Source organism: Phragmites australis, chromosome 20 (assembly GCF_958298935.1).
Source record: "Phragmites australis chromosome 20, lpPhrAust1.1, whole genome shotgun sequence".
NCBI lineage: Eukaryota > Viridiplantae > Streptophyta > Magnoliopsida > Poales > Poaceae > Phragmites > Phragmites australis.
The window spans coordinates 6,813,342-6,833,411 of record NC_084940.1 but is presented as its reverse complement, the minus strand read 5'-3'; the positions used below and the strand labels follow the sequence as shown (position 1 = coordinate 6,833,411).

The 20,070-nt window shown below is 45.4% G+C and overlaps 1 protein-coding gene across 1 annotated transcript; it reads right to left on the bottom strand.

Annotated features, from left to right (window-relative positions):
* Positions 1-15,895: 15,895 nt before the first annotated feature.
* LOC133901412 (uncharacterized) lies at positions 15,896-17,179 on the bottom strand. Its single transcript, XM_062342788.1, has one exon. It carries the CDS (start codon positions 17,177-17,179, stop codon positions 15,896-15,898), a length of 1,284 nt encoding a protein of 427 aa, XP_062198772.1.
* Positions 17,180-20,070: the final 2,891 nt, after the last annotated feature.

The following is a 20,070-nucleotide window of genomic DNA, read 5'->3' as shown; positions in this document are numbered from 1 at the left end:
TGGACATTCGTGACTTGGGGGCTGGATATTCTTGGGCCCTTCCCGGTAGCACCCGGGGGCTTTAAGTTACTATTCATTGCAATTGACACCTTCACCAAGTGGATTGAAGCCGAGCCAGTCGAAAAAATCATGTCGATGGTGCTAAGAAATTCATCATGAAAAGCATCATGACAAGATTCAGTGTTTCGAGTAGGATCATCATCGACAATGGTACTCAGTTCTCCAGCACAACATTCATCGATTATTATTAGGAACTAGATATTACAGTTTTCTTTGCATCTGTGGCACACCCACAAAGCAACGGATAGGTCGAGCGGGCAAATGGCCTAGTACTTTAGGGAATCAAAACCTACATCTTCAACCGCTTATCCGCTTACGCTAAAGCCTGGGCTTCTGAGTTTCCTAACATACTATAGGCACTTCGAATGATGTCTAACAGGGCACATCTTTCTTCCTAGTCTATGAGGCCGAAGCAATGTTACCCTATGAACTAAGTCAAATCTCCATGAGTCGAACTATACGACGATAAGGATGAAATCCTAAGAGGACAGGATGACCTTAATGTTCTCAAGGAAAAAAAGAAACAAGTGTTGATAGGATCAGCTCAATACCAATAAGCTCTTTAATGTTACCATGACCAGAACATTCACAAAAGATCTTTCGAACCTAGAGATCTAGTTTTACGACTCATACAAAGCCAAAAAATAGCAACAAACTATCTCCGAAGTGGGAAGGTCCCTATAGGGTGGTTGAATCCAATCGACCAAGGTTGTATAGTTTAACTATGGAAGATGGTCAAGTCCTTAAAAATCCTTAGAATATCGACCAGTTTCGTAAGTTCTATGTATAAATACTTAGAATATATTTATAATATTCGTTATCATATTATTAATGTACATCCTTTTGCCTATCCTCAAACGAATACCTTAAAAAAATTGAGATAAGCCGCAATTCAGAAACTTATACCCACACACGCACCTGGTTTTTTTGGACTGCCCATCTAGGGATCCTTCCCCAATAGCTAGTCGAGGGCTTCATGTATACTAGAAGTAAAAAACTTGTCGTGCATATTTTTCTCTAAAGAAAATGGAAGAAATTTTATTTTAGGGACTGCGGAGAACCTTATCGGATCCCCGAGTGCTTGAAAGCTCGGATATTTTCCGCTTGGAGTCAAACCTAAGGTCGTCACGACAAACATCTTGACAAGAAATTTCACAAACCTCAAAACTATCCGAAAGAAATGTTGGACACTTGTTAAAACTTTCTTATTTTCAAAAGAAGGTTCACAAGCATACACATGTATTCTACTAGAAATAGGAATCTTCTATTTAACAAGATTTTTTGAGCTCTTTTACATATAAGCTAATGGAGAGATGATTAAAAAAGTCCTAAAAGAGCTACCTGGTAAAGAGGAAGGAGAGACTGCCCTAAAGCTCCTGCCCAATGAGAGGTTAAGGTCAGCAATGTCCCAACTCCCAGCTGAACTCGCTGGTGTCGTAGCCTGAGATCATCGACATCTATGATGATGACAATTTGGGAGAGGCGTTGATTCCCCACCACCTGTTGTTGCTCTACGATTACGGTTTGGGGGAGGTATTGGCTCCCACCTACCATCGTTAGGGCCTTCACCTTGGGTACTCCCTCTAGCCACCCTCATCAGAATAACACGAGGACAAAGAGGTTCAAGCACCGAGCGTCTTGCCGTCTTTAATGGACACGCTATTGGATGCCTCCCTCTTCTCCGCCTCAGCCGCCACTTTTTCCTCCTCTATTTCGGCATCCACAAGGTCCCAGTCCACCTCATCTTGCACGTGAGGCACTAGGGGCTTACCATCTTTTAACAGGGATGCTGCAAATCGCATCCCTTTCTTCAGGCTCCTCGTCGGAGGAGACATCGATGACCTCCACCACTGAACCAAGTTCTGTGGGAGACGATGAAGGGGTATGGGGTGTGTACTCGAGGGAAGATGGTGAGTAGTTGGGGAAACAGGGCATGCACTCAGGAGGAGGAGAATCCTTGATCGAACTCAAGTTTGGTGCAACTAAGATCCGGTGCCCAAAGGTTTATATAGACCAATAGGTTAGAAGGCGAGACGTCTCACCTCCTGAGGTTTAATTTTGGGTGTGGCTGCATTATGAGTCACGGGTGCTCAGGCGATGCTCGGTCATCAAAGCTACGTCTTTTTAACTAAATGACACAGACAAAGAGACAAACTTCGGTGTATTTATTTTCCCGCTAGGTTTTCTAGCGCATGAGAGCAGTCGGAAGGATGGAGCAATGATCCTTTCACATTCATAATACAAAATATTTTCAACCACCATGCAAACTTCCCGCTGCCACGGTTTAACTTCTGAGCCTAGCCAGCGATGAGTCCTATCTCTCTTGTACTTGGCAAGGACGGGATAATTTTTTGGATCGACTAGAAAATCTATCCAAATGAGACAAAGAATCTAGTGCTCTCTTGAGGACTTGGAGGCGTTCAGAATCTTGGGTAGGAAATCTTAGAACCTAGGAAACCTAGTTAGATGTTTTATCCTAATCGGAAATATGAGTCTACTCGATGACATGGTCAGATAAAAAGCTTATCTTTACTGACTATGTATTTGAACCGTTGAAGCCTCATTTCGTGTACTAATGGGGGGCTTAATGATAAATAATAGATAGTTACTATATCCAGGTACCCTAGGGTTTCTCATAATTCTCAAGGCATATCTGTATCTCTAGAAAGGGGATCCTTTGAAGAAAGGAAACCACTCGTATATACCCAAGACATCCCGTAATCGGGAAGGTTTATCTCTAAGAATAGGTAGATGGAGTCCAGAGGACATATACTACCTCCATATATATAGAGAGCCAAGTGGCCTAGCAGATTAGGAGCCAAAAACAAGTCATCAAAGAGCATTACAAGCAAGATAAGCCAAGAAGGAAGTTGCCGACTAGGTTTAGATCCATATAGACTAGTCACACACACTTGTAATAGGCTCAGATCAATACAAGACAAACAAGACATAGGGTTCTTATCCTCAGGAATGCTTGAACCTATATAAAACCCACTGTGTGTTCCCCTTGTGATTCATTTACTCAAAGTACTCCCTAATTCTCCAACAAGTTTGTTAGATCATAGTTTACCAATCGTCGACACCCACGAAGTCATCACCCTCCAACACCATGCCACTATCGAAATATATGATTTGTAGCGTGTCACTTCCAGTTTCACTCGGACCCTTGCTCCCCATGATAAGAAAATCGACTGGGTCTACAGCTAGAGCTCTCGTGTCTTGGCCTCCAGATCGGGACCTCTGTGTCTAGGTAGCTGCCCAAGTCGGCGATAGTCGTCACTACAAGTAAGACTACTTGGAAACAAAAACAAGAATCAAGAAGGTTTTGATGGTACCTACCGATATGATTCTTATGGCTAGAAGAAGGGATGGCTTCAAAAGAACCTTAACCTTCTTGTTGGTAGCCTCCAATGAATATGGCTACTCGGGATTGGAAAGTACCTAACTTACTTTCTTGGGTCGGATCCAATCTAGTTGGAAATATCCAAGCTCCTGTAGTCCTTAACTTCAGAGGATTAATGAGGCGCTTGTTGAAGTCCCTAGCAACATCGTACGCCATCAGGTTCCTCTCCTTTTGGAGTAAGATCTCCTCAATAAGTTTTTGACGTAGAGTGGTCATCATCGGCTCCTTGACAGCGGCGACAGGCCTTAGTAAGGAAGTCTCTTCGAGCCAGGTTAGTAGTAGAACCACTTCTTGTGCCAACCCAACCAGGAGGACTTGACGTTGAATTCGATGTACTCCACCAACTTGCCTTATTGGAGCCAAAATCTAGCACTGCCGGTGACCTTGTTTTGGAACCTCTTTAGAACATAGAAGTGCCAGAAAAGGTTGAGGCATGGATGAAAGTTGAGAAAGGCCTCGCACAGATGCACAAAGATGCTCAGCATGATTATAAAATTGGGATTTAGATGGATGAGCTCTAGGCCATAGAAAGCCAGCACCTCGAGGAAGAAGCTGGATGGAGGGAAGTCGATGCAGCATCGGAAGAAGTCAAGGAAGACCACCGAGCTGTGGGTGTTCGGGCTCAGGATCGCCTGCCCCGACACCAGTGTGTAGGGGATTAGATCTCAAGGAGGAATCATCTCCTCGCTCTCATCCTTCTCCAATGCCTCCTGCTTGATCTTTGACTTATGGCATTACAGGATTACGCTCGCCATCTCACCAGTGAAGGATCTCTCTTTCTCGATCCTCTTCTTGCCCATGGCAGTGAAGTGATTGGGGGAAGAGGGTTTGGGGGGGGGGGTTGGAGTAGGGGTGCAAGGAAAATGATGAGTGTGACGGGAAGTAGTTGATGACGGAAGAGTGGACATTGAAGCGAGTCACTCAAGACCACGATATCCCTCTTTATCGTCACGTCGCATTTAATACTCGGCGCATGCAGGGCAGTTGGCGGCATACCTGGAGGAGTTTAGCTTCTCACACTGCTGCCGTAATCATAATGTTATGGCAAGAAAAGATTCTCACCACTACCCAAAATCTCCGCTGCTATGTTTCAATTTTTAAAATTCACTAGTAACAAGACTTTTTCCTTCCAAATGGATAGGCTTACAAAGAATCTATCTGGATGGAACACCTTCTCGAGAACTCTCTTGTGGACTCGTAGGCGTTTGGAATCCTGAGTAGAAAATCAGAAAACTTGGTTAGATGCTTCACCCTAATCGGGGACCCAAGTCCTATTCGACGACATGGTCAGACAAATAGCTTATCTTTGCTCACCATATACTTGACCCATCAAAGCCTCATTCACGTATTGATGGGGGACTTAACAATGAATAATGGATAGTTACCATACCCGAGTACCCTAGGGTTTTTCGTAATTCTCAAGGTATTTTTTTATCTCTGGGAAGGAAATCCATGGAAAGGAAATCACCTGTAGATATCCAAAGCGTCCTATAACAGGGAGGTTTTCTTTCCAATAATCGGGGCCCTATGGAGGAGAAGCCAAAACAAGTCATTAGAGATCACCACAAGCAAGACAAGCCATAGAAACCAAGGAGGAAGTCATCGACTAGGTTTAGATATATCTAAGTTAGACACACACCCCTTGTAACAGGATTAGATCAATACAAGATAAATATAATATAGGGTTATTATCCTCAGGGAGGCTCAAACATGTCTAAAAAGCCATTTGTGTTCCCCCTGTGATTCGTCTACTCAAAGCATCCCTTAATTCTTCAACAAATTCGTTAGATCCGTGATTCACCAATCATCAACAATTCCAAACTCTAAAGCAAGCATTGATTCAAGCTCCAGTGCACGCCCTACTAGATTTCTCCAAGCAATTTGACATCGAGACAAATGCCAATGAACTAGGCGTCGATGCAGTACTCATACAGGATGGCCATCCACTCACCTTTGTTAGCAAATCACTAGGATCATGCACTAGGGGGCTATTGACATACGAGAAGGACTATCTGGCTATTCTTGTTGCAATTGATCAATGGTGTTCTTGCCTACAATTGAGTGAATTCATCATCCACACTGACCACCGCAGCTTGGCGCACTTGAAAGTGCAGCTTGCCACACTTGAATGAGTAGTGGCTTCATACGCCATGGCAAAAGAAGGTGTTCAGGAAGTTATTGGGCATTTACTATAGCATTGTATATAAGAAGGGCATCACCAATCGATCTGCGGATGCATTATCTCTCCAGCCGCCTCCTACTATGGAACTACTCTCAATCTCTTCTTGTTAATCGAGCTGGCTCTTGGACGTCAACACTAGTTACAATCAGGACCCATTTGCGCAATGATTGATGGTAGAATTGGCTACTTCTTCGTCTAAATCGTGCTGCTATATGCTAAATCAAGTCATTATACACTACAAATAGCGCATTTAGATTGGCCATGAAGAATTGCAAAACCACATTGGCCATGCTCTACACAGCAACACGATAGGTGGACATTCAGGATTTCCCATCACTTATCATCAGATTAAGAAATTGTTCACTTGGCGCGGGATGAAATCACAAATCCATGACTTGGTGACTTTGTGCACCATCTGTCAAAAAGAAAAGCCCGATCGCGCCAAGTAACCAGGTCTATTACACCCTCTTCTTGTCCTAACTCAGTACTGGCAAATTATATCTCTTGATTTTGTGGAAGGACTTCCACATTCTAGACAATTCAATGTGTTACTGGTGGTTATGGACAAATTCTCGAAGTACGGCTACTTCATCTTGTTGGCCCATTCCTTCACAGCGGCGCACATCGCTAAGGTATTCATGGATTCCATTTACAAATTGCATGGCTTGCCTCTCTCGAATCTCTGACATGGACCGAATCTTCACAAACTCATTCTAGTGAGAGCTATTCAATCTGACTGGCACCAAATTGTGGATGAGCTCCGCCTACGATCCACAAATATATGGGCAGAGAGACTCAATCAATGCGTGGAAACATATCTCCTCTACTTCAATAATGTGTGCCCACCGCTATAGAGCCAATGGATCGCGCACGCCGAGTTCTGGTACAACACGAGCTTTCACTCTACATTGAACAAATCACCCTTTGAGGTTCTCTACGATAAAACTCTATGCCACCTCACCAATGATTCACCGAATTCTTGCTCGGTATCAAAGTTAGCCAAGTGGCTGGAAGAACGCACATTGGTGAACCGGTTGCTCCATCAGCACTTGTTTCGCACACAGCAGCGTACGAAGTCCCAGGCTGACAAGATGCTAACCGAGCACCAATTCGAGGTGGGCGATATTGTCTTCTTAAAGCTCCAGCCCTATGTTCAATCCTCAGTGGTCGTCCATGCAAATCACAAGCTGCCATTCAAGTATTTTGGTCTGTTTCGCATTTTGGAGAAGATCAATCATGTGGCTTACCGCTAGGAATTACCCCTTGCCAGCTCGATCCATCCAATATTCCACAATTGAAAGCAACTATCGGGGTCAAGGCTTAGTGTAGCATCTAGGTCACTAGGTAAGTGGTAAGAGTTTTGGTGATTAATGGTAACCATATAATTATGACTAACAAGTTTATTTTGAAAGTTATTAAAACTTTAGTTCACAATAATGATTGGGTATTTTTTGTCCCTAAAGTTGATTCTATGGACGATCAAAGGATATGAGCATCAAGATAAAGGATCTTCTAGTTCTAAGTGCCACAAGGAGACGAAGGACACTTAGAGTAGTATATGCCATTTTTCTTAGTCTTTTGACTGTATTATAAAGAGGAGCTAAGAGTAGTAGCTTGATCTAGTTAAGACTAGACTAGATTGGATGCACATGTGAAATTATAGCACTAGGTAGCCCAGAGAAGCCTATGGTTGAGATATCGAGAAGTTAGAGCTCAAGATAGTTTGAATTGGACGAGTTCAGAGAAAATTACACTCACCAGATGGTCTCGTCCTCAGATTGTTGTACACACCAGAATGATCTTGGCTCAGGAGAAGCTTTTCAGAAACAACACACTGGATGGTTCAATTAGAGTGGTATGAACACCAGAGTGTTTTTACAGGAGAAGTGTAGTTTTCAGACAAATGATGAACTCACCGGATTGTCCGATGATCACTGAGATAGCCTCACCGTAGTATTTTTTAGAGTTTTTGTCTGTTGACTCGGTGCAGTGAGGACTGGTGCACACCGGATGGTCCGGTGTGTGGATGGAAGACTTCACTGGAGTATTTCAGTAATAACGGCTAGTGACAGTTGGCAGTGGCCAACCGTTTGAAAAAGGTACATGCCGGATGGTCCGATGTGTGAGAGAAGGTGTACACTGGGTCATCCAATGTTCACAGAAAATATGGGTGGTTGAGCAACAGCAAGATTTGGACCTCTAGCCTAGAAATACCCCCTCATTTCATCTCACTTAATGATCTTGCAGACTCAGAAGAGCATATACATTGTGTGTGTTATCAAGAAGCAAGAGAGTGCAATAGAGTGATCTGCAAAGTTCTTAATTGAAGATTAAGAACATCATTAGTGTATATAAAGTAGTAAGTGTGCATCTAGTTATAGTTTAGGCTTTATCTTGGTCAAGTGAAGCTATTGACTTGTTACTCTTGGTAGTTGGCAAAACCTAGTCGGTCTTGGTGAGCTCTTGAAGATCTTGTGGGAGCCCCAAGAGAAACTTAGGGCTTTGTTTGATGTCCTCCAATCCAAAGATGGAGAAGTGGTAATCATGAGGGAACACTTAAAGTCTTGGTGGCTCAAGGGGGAGCGATATCATTAGTGGAGCTCCAACAAGGACTAGGGAGGAGTGCTAACTCCTCGATACATCGGGAAAAAATTCAGTGTCGTTTTGTCCATCTCTTCACTTTTCCGCATTTACTTTGAGCATTTACATTCTTTCAAACTTTCAATTCCACAATTTACTTTGTGTTCTAGCTTGCTTGTTTACTTGTCTTCCTCTAGCTCGTTCGTGTAGTTGCATTATCTTTCATCTAAGATAAGGTTGCTACTTATTCTAGAATTCAATAGAAGTATTTTTAATTAGATCACAATTCATTCCCACCCCCTTTTGGGCCATTCAATCCTTTCACTTAAGTACTCCCTGATTTACCAACAACTAACACTAGTTTTCAAGTGCCCAAACTTGTTTTGTAGCATCGCATGGCCACGTGGGGATCATTGTCTATAGCCTAGGTGCTGATAAAATGGTCTTCGTCGCTGGTGGAGTTGGCGACCTGGGGGGACGATGAAGCACTACGATAACGCTTTCCTAGGGCTCCTGCTTGGGGGCAAGCAGGCGCTCAAGGGGGAGGGAATGTTAGCATTGATGACCAAGATAGTGCCGACATAAGGAAGAAGAAACTACCAGAGGACAAGCCCAGAAGGTCCAATAGATAGCCCAAGCCCAATTCAAATGTTTCTAATTGTAGTTAGGCTTGTTCTTGAGTTGAGGCCCAAGTTGGGGTGTGTGTGTGAGAGGGCAAGATAGAGAGGAGAAGGGAAGTAGCACAACAATGTATCTCCATTCCCCTCTCTAAATTGCTAAACCCCGAACCCACAACCGTTCTTCGTCATCCTCAATTCTTCCTCCGAACTACTCTCCAATAACCCTCAATGCTACCCCAATTGTACCCTAACACCTTGGTTGCAAGGAGAGATCACTAAAAGGTCATTTCACTTCATGCTCCGCCATCATATAGATGTTGCCAATCCCACAAATGGTACTCAACGAATTCAATGATTTTACTAAAGGGTGAACCAAAGTCTTAATAATGTATTTTTCATATTTGATTGCAAGTTAAATAAATCACCTAGCATTTATTTCCAGAAATATTCTCATTAGATATTATCTTAATCTAGTTCAGTAACTATATGTATTCCCACACATTTCTTTAATTGATTAGTAATTACTTTTATCGTCATTAATTTCAGCAGATCCTTCTACCGTTAGATATAAATATAGTTAGCGCAAGAACATAAACATTTTGCTCTTTATGGATATGATACTTTGATATAATTTTTTTCAAAATAAGTTATTGACAGTGAACTATGCAATTGCGGGGCCTTAGTCCATCTCACGTTGTTGTAGCAGAAACCATAAGTTTTCAATATGACATGCTAGCAACTGCATGAATGCGTGAACTGTGACCATGAGACCGACCAACGGGCACCCATCTCTGGCCCCGTCCATGCAGGAGGTCGTTCTTGGGAGGCACAATGCAGCTGGTTGAACACCCTCGCGAGGTGCTTCCTCGGCCACTGCTAGTCTAGCGGCACGACGGCTTGGAAGAAGATCGACATTCGGCACTGCCATGAAATCTGTGATCAAGTACTTCGAATTTAACTCCTCAGACGCCTACTATATTTGGTAGGTTGTTTATGGCTCTGTCTATAGCATTTCATCAGATCCCAACACTAGACTTTTTTTGGCCTTTAGATCGAAATCGAATGGCCCGTGGCTTTCTTCTTCCTCCTGCTCTCGATCTCTCCTCACCCGCCAGCAAGCTCCTGTACCACGTGTCCCCTGCCATGATGTTGCAGTCAACTACTCAGGTGGCCTGAGCCGCCCCTGCCATCTGCTAACGCATAACAAAAACGGCCGATTGGGGGAAAAAAAAATCAGGGCCGCTTACCGTGCGATGTCTGCTAATCTCTGCTTGCTATTCGGCCTTCATTTCTTGGATTGAGCTGTAGATATTTTCCAAAAATGAGGCCCTTTACAACGGCCTGTTAGAATTACCGAGGTATGGCATGACTACAGATAACTGGGCCGGCCCAATTAATACTGTTGCATCTTCGGTGTAAGTTTTGTATTTTTTTAAGTTACTGGATCGACCCAAAACTAAAAAAATTAACTAAATATTCACTCTCATCTAACTAAACTAAGAAAGAAAAGTGAATTAAGAAGTGACCCAGAACGACCCACTTGCATCCCTAATCTTCAGTCTTCGGTGTCTCTGCATCTGCAGGGATCAGCGACAAACTGGTTAGTGCAGCGAGTTGAATTTGCCCATTTTTTAGAGCAATTTTTGGTTGCAATTTTAACAGCAGTAGTAAGGCAGGATCCACTATTTTAACTGGCGGGAAACTCTGTACACAAAAGGTCAGGTTAATTTAATAATTTATCTTAGGCCAAAGGTAGCATAATGCACTTGAAATAAAGGAAAAGAAAAGTTTCCACTAAAGACGCAATGCAAAAGCTCCCTAGGTAAAGATAAAAGTTTGCGCTCAGAAAAGTATAGTTTTTTGGGACTCAAAATCAGATTCCCAGCCATGTGTATGGAGAATACTGCCGGTTGATGCCAAATGTAAGGAAAATTCCTTTGATGAAAAGTAGCAAATGTTTTTATCAGGGAAAGATAACACAAAAGCAGGGGAGTATCCTAGGCCTTGTATTCTGGCAGCGCGGCAAGAGCTTCCTATCATCCATGACACAGAACAGCTAGGATTACCGTCTGCATTGTGCTATTTGTGTTGGGTCTCTAGATTCAGATACTTTCAGTCGAATTTCAGATTGTTCATGAGTAATTCTCTCTTACAAGAAAGTAAACATACATAAACATAATTTGATTTCAGAATTGTACCATAAACATCGCTGAACTTGGAGGGGGAAGTAGAAACAGTGAGCACGCCGGATGATTACAGGATGGAGAGCATAAAATACATGCATAAAGCTCCTGTTCTTTCACATGCATGGTGTCATCAGCTGAACCGGCCTGCTGCTGCTGCTGCAATTTTCGGCCCATGTCGCGAAAGGAAAAGAGCATGGTTGCACGCACTTGCATGCAACGGAAAGGCCCGTCTCGCAATGATGAGTCTTCGTTTCGGCATATATTCCCTCCCAACAAAAGGCGTCTCCAGCACTCCGTCAGTCAGCTACAAAGGACAATTAGGGCCTTTAATCCCAGTCTTTGGTAAAACTAATCCACCCTGCTTTTGGCAAGGGAATGCTACAACCAAATCGAACTTTAGTTTCCAATGCTTCGTGCGAGTTTGATTCCCATGTGACATCCACATGTAAGGAGAAAGTAAGTGCTACCTATCTCCACAGTGCTGCTATTTTGAAGTGTGAGTAGGGACAGTAGAGTTCTGTAGTTCGTAAATAATCTCAGTATCAGGAACACGTATAGACACATGTCAGGAGCCAATGCGTTGAAGCTCTCTTACCTGAGCAGTCCAATTGTTGTGAAGGCGAGACGTGTCTGGAATGCATATATAGCTCAATCATAGGCAGTCAGGCGCCAGAGTTCGTGCCTCGCTGTCAGTGAAACTGACTGACAGACTGAAGCGAACACCTGTAGAGTATCAGCGCCCGGCAATGCAGGAGAACGTTCTATGCGGTAGCTCCTCCCTTCTCCGTGCACTAGCGGTGCAGGTGGGGCGGGTTGCGGACGGCCCCGCGTGCCACAACGCTCGCCACAAAATGATTTGGTGGGTTTTTGTAGCTGCCCACCAATCAACATAGCTGCAATTAGTATATTCGGTGGGTTTTACTGCACCAACATGCATGACTTGCTTGCACTACTATTTCACTTTGTATGTTTACATGATAGCACTAACTAATCATATTGATCAGTTGCTGCAAAAAATTCCAAAGAATCAAATAAAATCTAGGAAATCAGCTAGGATGTGCTCAGTTGCCTGTATATGTATCAGTCTGACGTATGGGATACAGATATCAGGTGTTTGGTTACACATATGTCACACTGAGCCTGGTTCTTGGGATGCGAATGCATGAATTCAATCTGGTTTTGTAGATACGTGGAACTTGAGCGATTCTGCAGAGCCAGGCTTGCTAAATGTAGCCTGCTGCCCGGCTAATGATATTATTAATGTATGATTAGTGCATATAAGTGATATTAATGTATTTTGAACAATATTAAGGCTTAATGAAAGCGAGAGATAATTCACGCGATGATTGATTGATTTACCAGAGGTTACATATATAGGCCAAACCCTTCCATATCTTAACAACCGACTTATGGAAACAATGACCGGGAAGATTAGGAGAGTGATCACGTCTAAATATAGTCTAACACCCCCCACAGTCTGAGCGTCGTAACTAGCCACAAGGACGGACGTTCAGACTGGAGCGAAACTCGGTGAAGACGGATGAAGGCAATCCCTTGGTGAAGATGTCGGCGTACTGAGATGACGTCGGCACGTGAAGAACGCGGACGGCTCCGGCGGCGACCTTGTCATGGACGAAGTGCAGATCAATCTCAATATGCTTTGTGCGCTGATGCTGCATAGGATTGAAAGAGAGGTAGACTGCACTGATGTTGTCACAATAGACAACTGTAGCACGCCGAACAGGATGATGAAGCTCCCCCAGTAACTGGTGCGACCATGTAGTCTCAGCAACAGCGTTGGCGACAGCCCGATACTCGGCCTCAGCACTAGAGCGAGAAACTTTGGCCTGACGTTTGGAGGACCAGGAGACGAGATTATTACCTAGAAAAACTGCATAGCTTGAAGTGGAGCGTCGAGTCTTAGGACAGCCGGCCCAGTCAGCATCAGAGTAAGCCACAAGATCAGCCGAAGGAGAGCGATGAATCCGAAGCCCATAATTTAGAGTGCCTTTGACATAGCGCAGAATGCGCTTGATCACGGCCAAATGCTGCTCGCGCGGATCGTGCATGAATAGATAAACCTGCTGGACGGCATATGCAATGTCGGGACGGGTGAACCTGAGGTACTGCAAAGCACCAGCCAGGCCACAAAAATGAGTCGCATCAGCCACTGGAGTACCATCTAGAGACAACTTGGCACTAGTGTCGACAGGAGTCGTGCATGGTTTGCAGTTAGACATGCCGGCACGGTCAAGGATCTCAAGCATGTAGTGGCGCTGAGACAACTGTAAACCCTCTGCACTGCGTGTCACAGACATCCCCAGAAAATGATGTAAGGGTCCCAAGTCCTTCATAGAGAATTCAGCTATGAGAGCTGCAATGATCTTCTGAAGAAGTGCTGTAGAAGAGGCAGTGAGAATAATATCATCCACATACAGCAATAAATAAATTGTGTCGGAGCCACGACGGAAGACAAATAGAGAAGTGTCAGACTTGGCACCAATGAAGCCCAGAGACTGAATGTAAGTAGCAAACCGACTGTACCAAGCACGCGGAGCCTGCTTCAGACCATATAAAGATTTGTTCAGCCGGCAAACATGATCAGGGCGAGAGGAGTCCACAAATCCAGATGGCTGTGCACAATAAACTGTCTCCGATAGGGTCCCGTGGAGAAACGCGTTCTTCACATCGAGCTGGTGTATGGGCCAGTCCTGTGAAATAGCAAGCGACAGCACGGTACGAATAGTAGCTGGTTTGACAACTGGACTGAAAGTCTTACTGAAATCAATACCGGGTCGTTGTGTAAAACCACGAAGAACCCAGCGTGCTTTGTAGCGATCAAGAGTGCCATCTGGGTGAAGCTTATGGCGATAGACCCATTTACCAGAGACAATATTGACACCAGGCGGAGGAGGCACGAGATCCCAAGTGTGATTTGCTTGAAGAGCGGAGAATTCCTCAATCATAGCATCGCGCCAATTGGGATCCGAGAGGGCACCACGATATGTCTTCGGTATGGGCGACAGGGAGGTCGCCTGAAGATCAAACGCCTTTTTCGGCTGCCAGAAGCCATCTTTGCGGCGGGTGCGCATCGAATGCGCATTGTCCACAGGAGGGACACGGACAGTACCAGCAGGGGGCGCTGCAGCACCCGTGGGTGGCGCGGAGAAGCCAGGCGGTGGTCCACGGGCCGCAGCCGATGGGGCCGCGCCAGGCCCACATGGGGGTGAGGTGGCCGTGGGAGATGTCAGCCCAGCGACAGGGGACGAGGGAGCGACGCCAGGCTCAGGGGCCGGCGAGGCCGCCGGAGGTGCGGCGGGGAACGGTGGCCGGATGCTGGCAACAACCCGGGGCGAGCCGAGGGCAGCATCAGGCGTGGCGTCACTGGTGGCCGCGCCAACCTCGCTGGCAGCAACCTGCGGGGAGGCAGGGGTAGCGGGGCTGACATGGGGAGGACTGCGGGTGTACCTGAAGAAAAAGGGTGGCCAACTGGAGGAGGCCCGTTAGTTTCATCAGAATCGAGAAACTCAAAGTGGGATGAAGGCGGTGCCGAGCCGAGTTCGGCGAAAGGAAAGGAGGACTCGTCAAACACAACGTGACGAGAGATGATGATGCGGTTTGTGGCTAGATCAAGGTAGCGATAACCTTTATGTTCGGGCGGATAGCCAAGGAAAACACAAAGGGAAGAGCGGGGTGACAGTTTGTTGGGGGCTGTGGCAGAAAGATTGGGATAGCATTTGCACCCGAAAACACGAAGATGATCATAGGTGGGTGGGACACCGAAAAAAGCGAAAAAAGGGGTGGAAAAATTCAGTGTTTTGGTTGGGTGCAAATTCAGAAGATACGTAGCTGTGCTGAGCGCCTCAGCCCAATATGGTGAAGGAATGCTAGCCTGAAACATAAGAGAGCGCTTGATATTGTTAGTAGTACGGATAATGCGCTTGGCTTTACCGTTTTGGGGTGAGGTGTGAGGACATGACATGCGCAAGGTAACGCGCTTGGTGAGAAAAAAATGACGCGAGGTCAAGTTGTCAAACTCTCACCCGTTGTCGCACTGGACAGTTTTTACAGTGGTGCCAAACTGTGTAGCAACATAAGCAAAAAAATGTGAGATGGTCTGAAAGGTGTCTGATTTTAGCCGAAGGGGAAAAGTCCATGTAAAATGTGAGCAGTCGTCAAGAATGATGAGATAATATTTATAGCCAGAAATGCTAGGCACAGGTGATGTCCACAAATCACAATGTATTAAATCAAAGTTCTTGATGGCACGCGAATTGGATGTAGCAAAAGGTTGTCGTGCATGGCGACCAAGCTGCCATGCATGACATAAGGGTTCTAGCTCATGTTTATTGCATGGAACTAAATGAGATAAAGCTTCGACACCTAAATGACCAAGACGCCGATGCCAGAGGGTGCTAGGAGTGGTGGCAGCCAGGAGCGCACGAGGCAGGACATGGAAGGAGTAGAGCCGCCCCGAGCTGTTACAGTGGACGATTTCGTTCCTGGTTGCCAAATCCTTTACAGAGAGGCCTAAGGGATCAAACTCGATAGAACAAAAATTGTCAGTGGTAAATTGTCGAACGGATATGAGATTTTTAATAATGTTAGGAGAAACAAGAACATTATGAAGATATAAAGGGCGCTCGACAGAAAAACTAGTATGGCCAGTGGAGATAATGGGCAGCAGTGACCCGTTACCGACAATAATATTAGGAGGACAATTCGATGAAGGGGGAGAAGAGGAGGAGAGGTTACCAGATGAAGACGTCATGTGAGCATCGGCCCCAGAGTCCATGTACCATTCACTGGACGGCGGGGGAGTAAGCGTCATGGTGCTGAAGGAATTAGCAAGTGCCTGCTGATCCTAGTACGGAGCAGGCGGGGAAGGCGTCCAAGCACCAAAGCCGGGGGTCGGCGCGCCTGGCGCGTCATAGCCAGGGGACGCACCCGAAAGACCGAAGGCGGGTGCAGCGCCGTGTGTGCCCTGCGCAGTTAGCGCATGACCAGTGGGAGCGCCGGCACCAGGGGCGCGTGGACGAGCGCCGAGAACACCCGAGTTGTAGCCGGGCCACACCTGGAACGTCCCAGTCATTGGGTTAAAGGTGGTGGACCACGCCGGCCCTCCGCGACCGCACCCCTTACCGCGGCCACGACCCTTGCCGCGAGGCGTCGCGCCGCCAGAGGGAGACACCGCGGAAGGCGAGGTAGCAGCAGCAGCAGTCGAAGGGGCGCCGCCACCAGCAGGCGTCGCGGGTGTCGTTGTCCGTGGAGGGGCTGCAGCGACAAGGGCTTGTGAGGGCGCCTTGGATAGCATGTTGATCTCCTCCAGCTCAAGATCGGAGCGCATGGTGACGAAGGACGGGAACGGGCAGTAGCGTTTGATGAGGGCCGCCATGTACTCGAATTGCTCGTTCAAACCGTGAAGAACGGAGAGAACGAGGGTGCGATCCTCCACCGGGTGCCCGAGATCAGCCAGGCCATCCGCCATACTTTTGAGTTTGCGGCAATACTCGGTGATGGTGAGAGTGCCCTGTACAAAAGTACGGAACTGGCTGTCGAGCATGAGGACGCGCGTCTCCTTATTGCCGATGAATTGTTCCTCAATGTTCTGCCACATCTCGCGGGCAGACGGCGTGCCGGTGTGAACGATCTCCATCAGTTTCGACGTGATGCTGCTGAAAATCCAGGATTTCACCGTGCAATCCATACGCGCCCAATATGGATCGGCGGCGGTGTCGTCATCAATCTCAACCAAGACGTGGTCGGTCAGCTCATATTTACCAAGGGTGTTGAGGAATAGGGCCTTCCACTTGGTATAGTTCGTCGAGGAGAGATCGAGGACGATGGGGATCGCGGCCTTGATGCTGGAGACAGCCACCGCCTGGGCATGGGGCGCAGTGGTGGCGGCGTGTGCCTGGGCCGCCGCATATGCCTGGACGGCCACGGCTTGGGCGGCTTTCAAGTCGGCGTCGAGCTGCGCCCAGGCGGCGCGGAGATCCTCCAGGCGTGTGACGGCGTCCTCGGCCGCGTTGATGAGGGCGGCGTCCTCCTTGGCGGCCTGGAGACGGGCGAGATCGGCGCGCACCACCTCGATGGCGGCGTTTTCCAGAGCGGCGGCATGAGATGGGCCCTGGGAAGCGGAGGCCATGGCGAGAAGAAGAGAGAGCACGCCGGAAGAGAGAGGGGCGGCGGTGGTAGGGACGAACGCATAGCGTGAGACCGGCGGCGATTGTTAGAGGTGCGGAAGCGAGGGTCGCAGGAGCGAACCGCTCGTTGATACCATAAAAGCGAGAGATAATTCACGCGATGATTGATTGATTTACCAGAGGTTACATATATAGGCCAAACCCTTCCATATCTTAACAACCGGCTTATGGAAACAATGACCGGGAAGATTAGGAGAGTGATCACGTCTAAATATAGTCTAACACTTAATAAGATAAAGTAAGAACTATAATATTATAGTGACAAAATAAATATTGTGGTAACATTTGTTTGTATATTTTTATTTTATGCAATATGTTTTTATATAAGCAATCAAACATCATCTCTTCTCAGCCAGACTGAAATACAGATAACCAAACAAATTGCTACTACATACACGTAGACTGACTAAGGTGAGCCTGACTCACAAATACGGATCAGACTCAAGCATACGAACAACCAAACTCACCTTAGAGTCATGCGAGATTAAAATTCACTTCCCATTGTCAATGTTCAGAATTATTTTGAATCGAACAAGAACGAAAAGTTCACAGCCAAAACTGCAAAGCACAATGACGACCTTACCTTCAGGCACCACAAAGCACAAACGGATACTTTGATTAAGAAAAGTAGATCATACTGTCGTCTTATCATCATTGGATTAATCAAAAGATATAGAAGAGATTACATCATCTACCAACATGACTTGTCGATGGTTGTACTTCAGCACGGAGCTTCAACAAACAGATTAGTTGTTTACTGCAGCAGGTCCAGGTCCTCACCATCACCAAAATCTGAATCTGCCATGTTGACATCAGTACAGCCTGAAACACAAAGGAACGGCACAAAAAAAAATAGCAATCACACAGTATTACAGGCACAAGATCTAAAGGGGGTCACAAATGTATTGGACACGTCGGCCAAGAAGGTGGCGGGCTTGACGGTGACTGCGGCGAAGGCGTTCTGTGCAGGCACGGAGAAGGAGCGGTTGCTGAGCGGTAGACGTACTCTCCAACTCTGGCACCTGAGGATGAGTCAACGAGCGGAGGAGGCAGCCGAATACGGAGGAGGCGGATGGCGGCGGCAGTAGTGCTAGGTTGCGAGAGCCGTGAGGTGAGACGGTGGGAAAACAAAGCTACTGCTTGCTGCAAGCTTGTGCTCTCGTATGTGTTATTCGGACACTTGTGTTTAATTTTTTTTTATCAAATTAGGTATTTGAATCTAAGTTGTATTTTGACATCCTTATCGGATTTCGAGTTCTATTTCACGTGTCTCATTTATTTTTATTTATTTTTGCCAAATCGGATTTCAACACCGGAATTTGCGTCCATGTTGAATGAATTGGTGAAGCGTTTGTTACCTCCGTGGGCCAGGAAATCACAGCAATAATACACACGTATTAGGTCTAGTTACATTCAAAAGATATGTCTTCTACATCTCAAGCCTATACAAATTTAGTTCTATCTATAAAAATGAACATAACCAAATACAAACGGAGATACAATAGAAAGTTTTTGTCTAACATTGTCCCTCAATCACAACTTACCTAGATTGAGATTGCGTTTAAATTCTTCCAACTTCGAGTTGATAAAGGCTTAGTAAAACCATCTTCTACTTGATCACTTGTTGGAACAAACTAAATGTCTAGCAGTTTCTGTGCGACATTTTCTTTGACAAAGTGATAATCCACTTCAATGTGCTTAGTCCTTGCATGAAACGCAAGATTCACAGAAAGATAAGTAGCACCAGCATTGTCACACCATAACCGAGCAGTGGGAGAAGATTTAATATTCAATTCATCCAGTAGTGTCTGAACCCACGTAACCTTAGCCGTTGCATTAGCCAGCGCTTTATATTCATCTTCAGTACTTAAGCCTGACATTATGACATGTTTTTGTGCACTCCAAGATATAAGATTTGTTCCAAATAATACTGCAAAACCACCAGTAAACCTTCTATCATCTGAACATCCAGCACAACCTATATCAGAGAAAGCACTAACCAGCATAGAATATGTTGGTGAATTTTCAATCCTATACCCAGAGTAAATCTTAAATATCTCATAATTCTCTTAACTACATTTCAGTACAAGGTAGTAGGAGAATGTAAATACTGGCATACTTTATTAACAAAAAAAGCAATGTCAGGTCAAGTCAAAGTTAAATATTATAAAGCTCCAATGACACTCCTATATTGTGTTGCATCCTCATATCCCAATGCTTCTCCTTTATGAGATGTTAATCTTTCTATGACTAAGAGAGAGGTTCAGTAACAGGCTTGCAATTTGCTATCTCTACATGCTTTAAAAGATCCATAGTATATTTTTCTTGTGTCAATAAAATATTTTGACGTACCTTATTTACTTTAATTCCTAGAAAATAGTGAAAATCACCCAGATCTTTGAGTGCAATTTCGGTTTGGAGATCACGAAAGAGTGCTATTTTAGCTTCTTGTGATAAGCTTGCAACAATTATATCATCAACATATACTAATAGGAATATAGTAACTTTGCCTTTGTTATAGAAGAACAGAGACATGTCAGCCTTTGAAGCATGAAATCCCCGATCTTGAAGTTTTGTGCTTAACCTTGAATACCAAGTCTGTGGTGGCTATTTCAAACTATAAAGAGTTTTGTCTAATTTATAGACATAATGTGGTACTAACTTATCTTCATAACCTAGAGCCTGCCTCATGAACACTTCCTTCTCAAGAACACTACGAAGAAACATGTTCTGCACATCCAGTTGGCGAAGACTCCATCCCTTAGACACTGCAACAAACAACACTAACCTAATGGTAGCAGCTTTAACAACCGAACTAAAAGTGTCTTCACAA

Excerpts from the sequence above, each read along its gene's own strand:
- LOC133901412 (XM_062342788.1), bottom strand. The coding sequence starts at position 17,179 with ATGGCCTCCGCTTCCCAGGGCCCATCTCATGCCGCCGCTCTGGAAAAC.